A 12,959-nucleotide genomic window follows, 5' to 3' on the forward strand; every position below is an offset into this window, starting at 1 on the left:
ATTTGTTTTTACTGATAGAGAGTTGCTATATGCACTCTTCTTTTTTGATAAGTCAGTGTTATGCTATATTCAGTTAATATCATTTAACATTTGAATGCTTGGAATTATCATAAATTGATAAAAGTTACTGTGGTAGTTTAATATACTTGGTGAATGTATCTGGTACAAGTTTTAATCTGTTAGGTATTTCAGGATGGGTTAGCTAGCTAGCTAGGTAATTCCTCTTCAAAAGAGTTTATTTTGTGATGCTTGTGTGTGTGTGTGTGTGTATACACACACACACATATATATATGTGTATACACATATAAATATACACTATTCATACAAAGAATTCACTTTTTTTTTTGCTTTTTGGAGTAGGGGAGGTAGGGCAATTGGGGTTAAGTGATTTGCTCAAGATGACACAGCTACTTTTGTGTTAAGTGTCTGAGGCTGGATTTGAACTCAGGTCCTCCTGACTCCAGGGCTGGTGCTCTATTCTTGCGCCACCTACCCGCCCCCAAAGAATTCACTTTTTAACAGTTGAATTTAGGTTAGCTCATTTTCCTAATTTGTTTCTCATTGTGCTTGTGGAAGTACTCTGATAGTCATTCTTAACAACTAACTGTTGGGTGATATTTTAGTTTGTAAGATTTATGCATTTGGGGGCAGCTAGGTGGTGCAGTGAGTAAAGCGCCAGCCCCAGAGTCAGGAGGTCCTGAGTTCGGTTCTGGCCTCAGATGTTTAACAACCACACAAAAAAAACTAGCCGTGTAATCTTGGGCAAGGTACTTAACCCCAATTGCCCTCCAAAAAGGCAAAAAAAAAAATTATGCATTTAGATTGGGGAAGGGGGTGGTGTCTTATTGATAATTATTCAAACACCACCCTCATTTTACAGACATGGAAGAGGTCTAGAAATCACTTTTGTGATAAGATATTTTGGGGGGGGGAGGGATCACATGGGAGAGCATAGCTCCAAATAGTACAAGTGAAATAGAGTAAGTCTTGTTAATAAATGAGACGCATAAGACAACTTAAAGATGGGCAAGAGATCTGCTACAGATATTGGGGTAGATCATGATTTAAGTAGCACTTGTATAAATAATATTTTTGCACCCATCATATGGTTTACTCTTTTTCAGGGAGGGTCCAGGACTTGTGATTTTATTGGTGTAGGGAGCTTCTCATGAAGAAACCCTGTCTACCAATACAGATTGGCTACAGCTTAGTTTTAACGTGACTTAACTAGGGTCACAGAGCCAGTACGTCAGAGGTAGGACTTGGAACCAGTTCTTCCTGACTTTGAGGCTAGCTCTCTAGCCACGATACCATGCTGCCTCTCCTTGAATTAGAATTTGCTGTTTAATTTTCAGTTTTTTGGATAGTTAGTTAGCTCTCTTCCATTTTTCCAGTTATCTATGGCATTTATTTTGCTGAACATGAAATAAAATCTATTTCCACCAGATGGCAGCAGTGATCCACTGTAGCACCATCTTCATAAACCTGTGGCCCTTGTGTATATAATGTTTTGTTTTTCATTGAAATACATATAATAATTTATTTAATCATCTTTCTTTTCAGAGTGAATTAAAGCCTACAGAAGCAAAGAGGAAGATTCAACATGTCACATGGCCATGAATGAATGGGGTTCCCCAAAATGTAAATATATCCTATAACCATAGATTTCAGAACAAAAAGGTCACATTTATTGACCAGTTTAAGTACCATATTTACAGGGATTCTGATTGCTGTGGAGTTTTCTTAAAAGGTTTAAGACAGCCTTGCAGATAAGTTCCAAAAATTTACCTTCCCCTTAAACATTTTTTTCTTTTTTTAATCTTTCCCTCTCAAACACTGGTAGTCAAAATCGTTAAAAATCAGTATTTTTTACTAAAGGCCTGATATATGTCATTGATCACCTTGGCCAAATGGCTATTTGCAAGTTTGATAATAAGCTTTCTGATTCAGCAGAGAAATAATTTTCACCAGACAACTTCAGAGTATGTGACAATTTTCTAAATTTTTGTTTATCTCCCACTCTTTGTTAGACCCAGTTTAGTGCGTTTCCTTCATCAGTATGTGCTCAGTGGAAGAATGTTTGTCATATAGATGTGTCAGCAAATATTACTAAACTAATTCCCAAGAGATCACCAAGTAAAGTGAATTCATAACATGGCTCTTAAACATAATCAGAATTTATCTCTAAGTTGCTGCTGCTTTTATGGTTTCCTCTAGCCACAGGTAACAAAAAGAAGCAGCTGCTGTTATTTCATTGATGGAACTAGTAATAATGGCAGACTGGTTTAGTTATGAATTTATTGGGTATAATGATGTTTAATTTAAAGTTTACCCACCTGTTGGAATTTACATGTCACCCTTTGATCTGTTATGATCTTGAGTTTGAGAATATAGATATCACTCACTGCAAGTGAATTTGAGGTTAAAGAAATTTTGAACATATAGAAATGATCAACTCATATTTAGCCTCAAGGCCTATTAAAATAGTAGCAGCTGTTGACAGTGTGTGCCACTGTAGGCAACACTATTAGATACTGTCAGTACTGCTAGGTAAGAAAGAGAATTAGCTGTATGTATAGAGGGAAGAGGAAATGGTCTGGGATGGGTAGAAGAAAAGATTCTGGAGCTAGAAGTTTGCTACAAAGGAAATATGAACTGCCTGATTGAAATCTTTCTTAACTAAGTATAACACTGCTGGTATATTTTAATGGCTTGCCTTGTGAGTGGCCATTGTCTTAACTCTTTAATCACCAAAACATTTTAATTTATTGAATAATTTGTTTCAGTGGGCATGCAGCTCTGATTTTGCAGTAGAAGCCAGTGGTAAAGAAGGATTCACTTTACACTAATATGCTTTACATCTAACTTTTCTTGAAAACATTGCTTACGTAAAGTACTTGTGTGGTTGACCTTCAACTTGGGGTAGGATTTTTCCAATATTTTGTGGACTAGTACCTTTACTTTTTGATGCTAAGTTTACTTACTTGAGTTTTCTTGACTAGCCTTACAAACTGTAATTTAGCTTTGTGGAGAATACTTTATTACATTCCAACCCATGATTTCTTTTTTTAAACATCATATTCAGCTCAGGCTGTATAACCTGTACTATGTATAGTTCAATAGATAAAGCCTAGATGTTGATGATTTTTGGATATGTGGTAATCTGCAGGGCTGAATTTATATGATGTTGGAGGGCAACTACAGTCATAAATGTATATGTTTGAGTATTTACACAATTGCAGATTTGGAGTAGTATGATAGATTATATTTTGCTTTCTCTGGTCACACTTAGCTTTCATTTCCATTTCTCTCTCAGTTGAGTGAAAATTATCCTATTGGCAATTCTTAGTCAATGGAAACATTGTAATTGCTTTTATTACTCAATGAAATTAATTTCTTATTTGTGTGTTTAACATACAGGTTAAGTTGGTAAAAACAGCTGAACTGTGTAACACCATTGCTTCAAATTGAAGTTTATATTATGGTCATTCAGAGTAAATGCACATATGGCAGCACATTATTAAGCTATTTTTTCTGTTTGAAACGTGGAGAAGTCAGAATAGAAGAGTGCCATGCCACGTACGTATGTAATATGAGCATCTTCTCAAGGTATAGATGCATTTTCTCTTAATCCGGGAAAAACCTTTTTCCACATAATAATGCACGTTGAAAGGACAGATGTTGGGGAGTAAAAGTGTTGGAAGCTCAATGGTTTAAATTTTTGTGTAGTGTGTTTATGTCTCTCTTTTTATAATGGTTTTAAAGGGCTTTGGAAGAACTTGGTATGAACTTAGAAGAACTTCTTTCTGGATCTTCCTTTATTCACTAACATTTTTCAAGTCTAAGTTGTAGTTTCTAATTCTACCATCTGCAAGAGCCAGATTCTCTTAGTGTAGGGGTAGGCAGTGTGGTATTGGTGTCGCTGTGCGGACTGATAAAATTTTAGTGGCATTGCATCACTTCTTCTCCCATCATAATATACCTTTTTCTTTAATTTTTTTTATTCCTTTTTTCTTCCTCTTGAGTTTTATGTATTTTTATCTATTTTCCCCCCTTCTCCACTGCCTAATCTTGAGTCTTGCCAGTGGAATCCCTGTGCATTTGGTCTGCTGTTGACATTGAGGGCAGAAGGGATTACTTGCTCCTGCCTTTTCTCTAAGCCTTGGGTGTTGCTTTCATTTTTGAGCCACAAGGTTCCTGTTAACTATAGATAGCATTTTACAGATATACTAAATAGCATCACTGGTCTAAAAGGTAATGTACCATTTAAAAATCTCATATTAAGACCTAGAAAGTTACTAGGCACTAGGAAAAGCTGGCTCAACTAATATTATGACCATGATCTGTATGTTTTTATTGAAGCTCTTTACAAAGCGCTTCTTGGAGTTATATTTTCCTTGACCTAAGCTGTGGAAGAGGGTCCTAAAAGTGATCTGAAAGCTTATGAAGTAGCAATTACCTTTTTTAAAGTTTACATTAAGTAAAAATACCAATAGATTGTCATAAATAAGTATTAGCTTCCCTTCTTCACTATTGTGGATTTTCAATTACATTTAGATGCTGTAAAATGGTCAAAATGTTCTTTTTTAAAAAGTGTGCTCTTTTACTAAACACTTGTGCAAGTTTTGTACTTCAGTACAGGAAAGTTTAATATTGTAATGTACATTTTTTTGTATGTAAAGATTCTTTTAAGTAGTCTTATCCTTATTTAAATAAAAATAATTCAACTCTTAACTTTTGAAGAAGTCTTGTTATTTGTAAAATACATTCTACTAATATGTGAATATAAGGTGACAATCCTTTTTATTTTAGCCAGCTATCCTAAAAGAAGAAATGTATAGATTTTCATAGTATATACTTCCATATCTTGATTAAAATATGGTCCAGATTTCCTCAAATGCCAATAATTTTGTTACCTCACTCTGGATCAGTTTAATAAAACCATCCCTATCATTTCTTATGGTGCTGTGATGTTCCATTACATTACAGTTGTCTCAAACTTTTTTTTTTTTAGCTTTTTGGAGGGCAGTTGGGGTTAAGTGACTTGCCCAAAGTCACATGGCTAGTAAGTGTGTCAAGTGTCTGAGGCCGGATTTGAACTCAGGTCCTCCTGACTCCAGGGCTGGTCCTCTATTCACTGCGCCACCTAGCCTCCCCACAAACTTTTTTTCATAAATAGATAGGTTAGACTTCTTCCTTTGCAAAAACTGCCTGTTCATATTTTTTTTATCATTTATCAGTTGGAGAATGGCACTTATAAATTTGAATCAGTTCCCTAATATCTTGGAAATGAGATTTTTATCGGAGAACCCTGTTGTGAAGATTTTTGTGAGAGTCTCTTTTTAAGTTTATATAAGATTATAAACTGCTTCAGTGTATTCTAAATTATTAGTTTTTTGAGGCACCCGCTGTAATCTCAACACAATTCCCTAGTGCAGCCTGAACCAAATTAAAATGCAAAGTTAAAATTGGGAAATATTTAACAAAATAAAAATACAACGTAATAAAATAAAATAAATAAAAATACAACGTAATAAAGATTGTGTTGATTTGTAGTTTTCTAAGTCAGTATGCTGTGGGCTCCAAAACAAGAATCCCTATCTATTTTTGAATGTGTCACAACTCCATTATATTAATATAACATAATTTGTTCTGTCTTTTACCAGTTAATAGCTTACCCCTTAGTTTTAAGTTCTTTGGCTCTATTAAAGATTACTCTAAATATTTTTGCACATATATATCCTTTTCCTTTTTTATCTCTTTTGGGGTATAAGTTCTAGTATTGGTATTGCTGTGTCAAAAAACATGCACACTTTGCCAAGTTTTAGCTAGTTCCATGTTGCTTTCCACAATAGATGGACCAGTTCACAGCTATACCAACAGGGTGATAATGTGCCTGTTTTCAAGTAGCCCCTCCATTATTTGTCATTTTCTTGTTTTGTTAGCTTTGTCAATCTAATGGATGTGAGGTGGAACTTCATAGTTGTTTTAATTTGTATTTCTCTGATTATTAGTGATACAGAGATTTTTTTCATATAGTTACAGATCTTAGATTTCTTCCTTTGCAAAAACTGCCTGTTTATATCCTTTGATCATTTATCAGTTGGAGAATTGCACTTATAAAATTTGAATCAGTTTCTTAATATCTTGGAAATGGTATTTTTATCAGAGAACCTTGTGAAGATTTTTGTGAAGATCTCTTTAAGTTTACATAAGTTTACAAGCTGCTTCAGTGTATTCTAAATTATTAGTTTTTTGATGTATCTAGATCCATAATCTCAGTAATATGGCATATTCCCTCCAGATGTGCAAAATAAAACCCTTCCAGTTTAATCAATATAATAGACAAAAAGCAATATAATGACAGAAGTTAATAATCTGAAATTTATCAAATAAAATTAGTCTTTAGACAAAATATTTTTCCATTAATATATATTTCTGTCTTGGTAATTTTTGTATTACTGAAATTTAGGAAAATGTCACCAGTTGTACTGTTAGAGAAATATGTAAAACAACTACCATATATGTAAGCCTATTCTAAATATTTTACACTTCTACAAAATGAAATTAACTCTAGTGTAGTTGAAGTTGTAATGATGGAAGAGATAATAGATTTATCTCAGTTTGAGTCTCATTTGAATTTTCGCTATGTATTGAGAAAAACAATGGAAGCAGATGAACGCATAAATTTGAGGGCTTGGGAGTAGACAAGATCATAATGTCTTATGCAATGGCTACTTTCTCTTGGTATTATTTCTTTCTTAATATCTTATATTACTTGTCAGGTATTAACAGGTGAGACTAAAACAACAATTAGTTCATTGCCTCTGGATTCAGAGACTTGGGTTCAAGTCTTGACTCTGGTGCTTAGCACCTCTGTGACTTTGGGCAAAGGGAGTTGACTTTTCAGGTTCTTTTGAGATCTATAAAGCTTTAATCCTTTGACTGTATAATGCATGGGTGATTTTTCACTTATTTCCAATTCCTTTCCAATTGCAATTCCAGTTCTTTCTTAGACACTTAGCATTATAAGCATCATGTGACTGGAATTTTATTATTGACATCTTTAAGGAAAAATTTCCAGGAGGTCTTAAAGTGTCAGTTCCTTAATTCATACATTGTTTCAAATACTGTAGACAGATACTTTACTCCCAGATGTCCATAACATCAACAAAAAATTATGAATATTCAGTTTATTTTATTGATCATCTTTTGTAACATGTAAGAAATGTTATTTTAGTTTTTAATTCTTATCCTTCAGAGCATATCAAATAAGTAAATACCAAAATGTGACATCACGGTAAGATGAGAAATAATCTAATTCATTTTCAACTAGTTTTAGTCTTACTCAAGCCATTAAACACCATTTAGCTAATGATTACTTTTAGAGGTGTCTACATCAATAATTATATGGAGAGAAAAATAAGTCTTTGAAATGTATGCTTACCAGTCATCATTTAGAAAAGAATGTTAGTGCTTAAGGGCACGTACCGTGTTTCCCCGATAATAAGACACTGTCTTATTATATTTTTTGGACAGAAAAACACCAGAGGGCTTATTTTCAGGGGAGGGCTTATTTTATTGAACATTGACAACAATTTTAATAAACAGGTAAATGTGAACAAAAAAATGTACCTTTATTCAATAAGCAAATCACTGGGGAAAAACAAGATGATGCGCTCACTGCTGCAGCTCTGATTGGATACAGCTTGGAGCGCGGTGTGCGTTTCACGGGGGGGATGCGCAGGGGATCACCTTCACTACAGTAGCAATCTTAATAGGGCTTATTTTCGGGGGAGGGCTTATTTTAGAGGAATCTTACACAGTAAGGGGAGGGCTTATTTTCGGGATAGGTCTTATTATCGGGGAAACATGGTAGGTGGCACAGTGGATAGAGTGCCAGTCCTGGAATCAGTAAGACTCGTCTATCTGAGTTCAGATCTGGCCTCAGACATTTGCTAGGTGTGTGACCCTGGGCAAGTCACTTAACCTTGTTTGCCTCCATTTCCTCATGTGTAAAATGAGCTGGAGATGGACATGGTAAACCACTCCAGTATTTTTGCCAAAAAACCCAACCCTAAATGGGGTCATGAAGAGTCAGACACAACTGAAAAAATGACTGAACAACAAGAAGTTAGTACTTGGTCCATCTCCTTCATTTCGCATATAAGGAAACCTAGACCCAGAGAGGTGCACAAGAGGTTAGTAACTGAAGTTAATAAAGTGGCACTTTAATTTAGGTCTTATGGCTCCAAGGCCAGTATTCTTGCCATTATTCTATACTGCCTCTCAATAGCATATAGTTTAAACTCTTAGCAAGTGACTTGCTCATAGTAGGCATTAAAAAAAAAACAGCAACCAAACTTAAATTTGTTGAGCTGAATGGAATTAGGCTGCTTCATAGGTAAGCTCATGTAATGTGGGTATTTTGTTGCTTTTCTATTGATACCATTCCAGTGTGACTGGTCATAAACCGAATTACCTAAGTTAATAGGGAGCAGAAGATATGAGGATAATAAAATACAAGAACATTGTCTTGACTTTGTATGCAGTTACATTCAGAGATAACCTACCTTGTGCCCAACCTTCACTCTTTAACCTACTGTATACCCTTAAAAGCTGGGCAATGAATGACAGCAGATTTCAGGTCTTCATATGTAAGTTATGAAACAACAATTAATGGTAGATTTTAAACTTACAAAGCAGTATGGCAAATTAAAGTCAATTTGGAGTGTGTGTGGGAATAACTTCCAAATCTATACGTCTGCCTCCAGCCTGTTTGAACATCCTCAGTTCTTGAACTCCCCATTTAACATCATCAGGAGGCTCTGCTAACATCTCATATCTAAAACTGAACTAATCTTTATCTCCCCTAACGCTGATCCTCACAACCTCACTCATTTTGTTGATGGCAATGAGGAGTTACCTGCATTTGAAACAACATTTAATACATCTTTGATGTCCTTTTATAAATTCTACCTTTAGAATGTCATTCATTACCTTCGTTCACACTGTGACCTCACCTCAGGCCATGTTATACTTGCTTGGTTATTGTTCCAGCTCTTCCCTGCCTCCAGTTTCTTCTCCATGACAATCCCTCTTTCACACTGCTGCCAAAGCAATCTCCATAATTCACAAGACAGTCTTGTTAGTCTCTTTTTCAAACACTTTCAGAGGCTCTTTATTGTGTACAGGATATAATTCTCACTCTCCTGGCTGGGGTGGGAGGCGAAGGTCCAAAATCTCACCCCAACCTGGTTTTCTAAATTTTTTTATTTGCACCATACATTGTAGCCAAACTCAACTTCTTACTGTTGCCTAATTTTGATCCTTCCTTCTCCCATGGATATTGTTGATGCTGACTACCATGCCTGGAGGGGACTCTTCCCCACTGTCCTCCTTGAAACTGTCTTCCATTTCATGGCAGTTCCTAATCCTCTTAAAGCCAAGCTTAAATGTTCCATATTCCAAGAACGCTAGTGCCCCCAACTAGAAGTGTTCCTTTCTCACTGGAGTTTCTCACAACGCTCTTTTTGACCTGCGAACATCAAATATTTATTAAATACTTAGCATGTGAAAGACTGCTAGGCAACAGAGATGTGTAGATGAAAAATGGCACAGTCCTTGCCCTTCGCTAGTGTAGCTTGAAGTTAAATATGAATAAGAACATGTCATGTTGCTTGAAAAAGCATGATAATGTAGGGGCAAAAGAAAGATCCAAACAAAGTGCCATAAAATATCTGAGGAGTCAGAAATTACCTAAAACTAGGTGGGTCAGAGAAGATTTTATAAATATTGTGACCTCAGCCTTCTTCTCTAATTTGTACCCTAAAGAAATCCCTTACTAACCTCTGCTTGAGGATCTTCATCAAGCAGATTTAAGGTAAACAGGGGTTAAGTGACTTGGCCAGGGTCACACAGCTACTAAATGTCAACTCAGGTCTTTCTGACTCTAGGCCCATCCAGACTATTTAGATAACTGCTAAAGGACCATTCAGCTCCAAATCTGTAATCCTATGATCTTGCTCCTGCTCTTCTGCCACCTTCTGTGGCACCTCTAGTGGTCATTAGGAAAAAAAAACTCAACTCTTTGGTATAGCATTTAAGGCCCTTCACAATCAGGCTCCTAACTTCCTTTTTAGTTATATTTCAATTGACTTCCATTCATGAACTCTACCTTCTTATCAAACTAATAGCTTTCCTACAATCTACTTCTCCTCTTCCCCTTCATCCTGAGGCTTCACTCTCCTAAGTGATAACTCTCTACATGGATCACTATTCCAGTCATGCCCCAACCCCACTCCCAGCTCCTGCTTATGAACTGTCTTTCCCTGTTAGAATATAAGCTCCTTAATGGTGGGTACTGTCTTGGTTGCTTGTATTTGTATCTGCAGCACTTTGGCACAGTGCCTGATAAGTGAAATGCTTAATAAATGCTAATTTATGCTTTATTTCCCACAAGCTATTCCTGGAATAGACCAATCATTTAATATTTACTAAGCACTAGATGGTTAGGATGCTGTACTGGGTCTGAAGTCAGGAAGACCTGAGTTTAAATCCAGCCTCAGACTGTGTGACTCTGGACAAATCATTTAACCCTGTTTGCCTCAGTTTCCTCATCTGTAAAATGAACTGGAGAAGGAAATGGTAAGCCACTCCAGTATCTTTGCCAAGAAAACCCCAAATGGGGTGGCAGAGTTGGACACAACAAAACAACAACACATATTGTGCGACTGCCACTAGGAATATAAATACGAAAAACAATATATATGTACACATATATATTTATATCATTATTATATACAAATACATAATTTATTTTATATATATGAATTCCATGGAATCTTGTGTGTGTGTGTGTATACACAGCATATACAAATTATATGAATGCAGGGTAATTTGGGAGAGATAGCACTAGCAGCTGGGAGAATCAGGAAAGGCTCCATGCAGAAGTCGGTGCTTGTGCTATACCTTAACAATTAAGAGGTGCTCCACAAAGGGGAGTTAAAGAGTGTATTTCAGACCCAGGAGATGGCCAAGAATAAATAGCCAGTGCAAAGATACAAAGACAGGAGATAGAGGGTATTGGGTACAGCATAGAAAGATAGTTTGATCGGATCTCAAGAGGGCAAGAAGGCGAGTGAGGTCCAATGAGGTTGGAAGTATTTTGTTGTTGTTTGGTCATCTGAGTTATGTAGTGAGTGTCTGAGGCTGGATTTGAACCCAGGAAGATGAATCTTCTTGACTTCAGGCCCAGCACGATATCCATTGTGCCACCTAGCTGCTGAAATATAGATTGGAAATATAGATTGGGGCTAAATTATTAAGGGATTTAAAAGAAAGGATTTTATATTTTATTTTAGAGGCAATAGGAAGACATTGAAGTCAATGGAATCTGGGATTACATGGTCAGATTTGCAGTTGTATAGGATGGTTTAGAATGAACAGAAACTTAAGGCTTGGACACCAATTAGGAAACTAATAAAAAAGATCTAGGGGAAAAGTGATGACTAAAAGATGATAACTAAAATTAGTAGCTGTGAGTAAAGAGGATGGTTTGGATATGAGAGTTTTTTTGAAGATAGAAATGATAAGAATTGGCAACTAATTTGATACATAAGGTAAAGGAGGATTCCAGAATAATGTAGTTCAAAATAATGCAATAATAATCTCCCTAACCCGGGAGACTAAAGGGATGGTGGTGCCTTCAACAGAAATAGGAAAGTTTTAAAGAGGAGAGAATTGGGGGGAAAGATAACATGTTCAGTTCTAGCACATTGAGTTTAAGATGTCTGGCACATCCAGTTCAAAAAACAACTGATGATTCAGGGCTAACGTTCAGGGGAGGTAATGAGGAATGGACATATAGATCTGACAGTCCCCTGCCTCGAGATGATGGTTAAATCCATAGGATCTCATGAAGTTACCAAGAGAGTATGGAGGAAGAAGGAAAAAGGGCCTAGGGTAGAACGTTGGAGAACAGTTAAAGGGCATGATGTGGACAATGAGCTAGCAAAGGAGACTGAAGAATGGTATGACAACCAGGAGAAACTATAATCGTTAAAACCCAGAGAGGAGAGAGTATCCAGGAGGAAAGAGTGGTCAACTGTGTCAAAATTAGCAGATGGGTCAAGAAGGATCAATCCAAGAAAAAAGCACTAGATTTGGCAATTAAGAGATCACTGACAGTTTTGGAGAGAGCAGTTTCAGATTGCAGAGTGTGGAGAAGACAAAAGGAAGTGAAGGCAAATGGAGCAAATGTAGACTTTTTTTCAATTTGAATGAGAAAGGAAAGAAATATAGGACAAAAGCTTAAGGGGATAGTAAGGTAAAAGTTTTTCACATATAATTTATTGTATTTTTTCAATATTATAATTTTTCAGTTATTAATCAATTCTTTTCTCTACCTCTCACCTCCCTGTAATTGGAAAAAACTAAAAGAAATATGCATAGTCAGGACAAATCCCAACATTGGCCATATACAAAACTGTTCAATTCATTCTGCATCTTCAGTCCTCTGGAATTGTAATTTGTCACTTCAAGTCTTTCAAAGTTATTTTTCTTTAAACTGTTATTGTAAAAATCTTTTTCATCATTTGCCTTACTCTGCACTAATTACTGCAGGTCTTCCAAGGTTTCTCTGAAACTGGCAAGTTTGATGTTTAAGGCACAATATTCTTCTATATTCATATGCCAAAGTTTGTTTAGTCATTTCTCAATAGGTGAGCACCCATTCAGTTTTCAGTTTGGGGTTACTACCAAAAAAAAAAAAACCAAACCTATAAATGTTTTTGTGCATGTAGACCCTTCTCCTTTCATTGATCTCTAACCACATCAAAGAATATGAAGAGTTTAATGACTTTTGGGTTATAGTTCCAAATTTCTTTTCAGAATAGCTTTAGTAATTAAAAACTTCACATTAGCATGCCTGTTTCTCACGTTCTTTTTTGTAACTTAA

At 35.9% G+C, this 12,959-nt stretch overlaps 1 protein-coding gene across 3 annotated transcripts in view; it reads left to right on the forward strand.

The window, feature by feature from the left end:
- Positions 1-12,959, forward strand: part of CUNH2orf49 (chromosome unknown C2orf49 homolog) — a 36,287-nt gene that overhangs the window by 6,070 nt on the left and 17,258 nt on the right. Inside the window, exons 4-5 of one of the 3 annotated variants that reach the window (XM_069093971.1) lie at positions 1,565-1,642; positions 3,422-4,735. In XM_069093971.1, the coding sequence (XP_068950072.1) occupies positions 1,565-1,621 (57 nt within the window). In that variant the 3' untranslated portion in view covers positions 1,622-1,642; positions 3,422-4,735. Of the gene's footprint in view, positions 1-1,564; positions 4,736-12,959 lie in introns of those variants that run through there. The other 2 variants (XM_069093970.1, XM_069093969.1) reach the window with 2 other exon arrangements.

Source organism: Petaurus breviceps, unplaced genomic scaffold (genome assembly GCF_028583685.1).
Source record: "Petaurus breviceps papuanus isolate PSGF00001 unplaced genomic scaffold, PetGlider_PUasm1.0 214, whole genome shotgun sequence".
Classification (NCBI taxonomy): domain Eukaryota; kingdom Metazoa; phylum Chordata; class Mammalia; order Diprotodontia; family Petauridae; genus Petaurus; species Petaurus breviceps.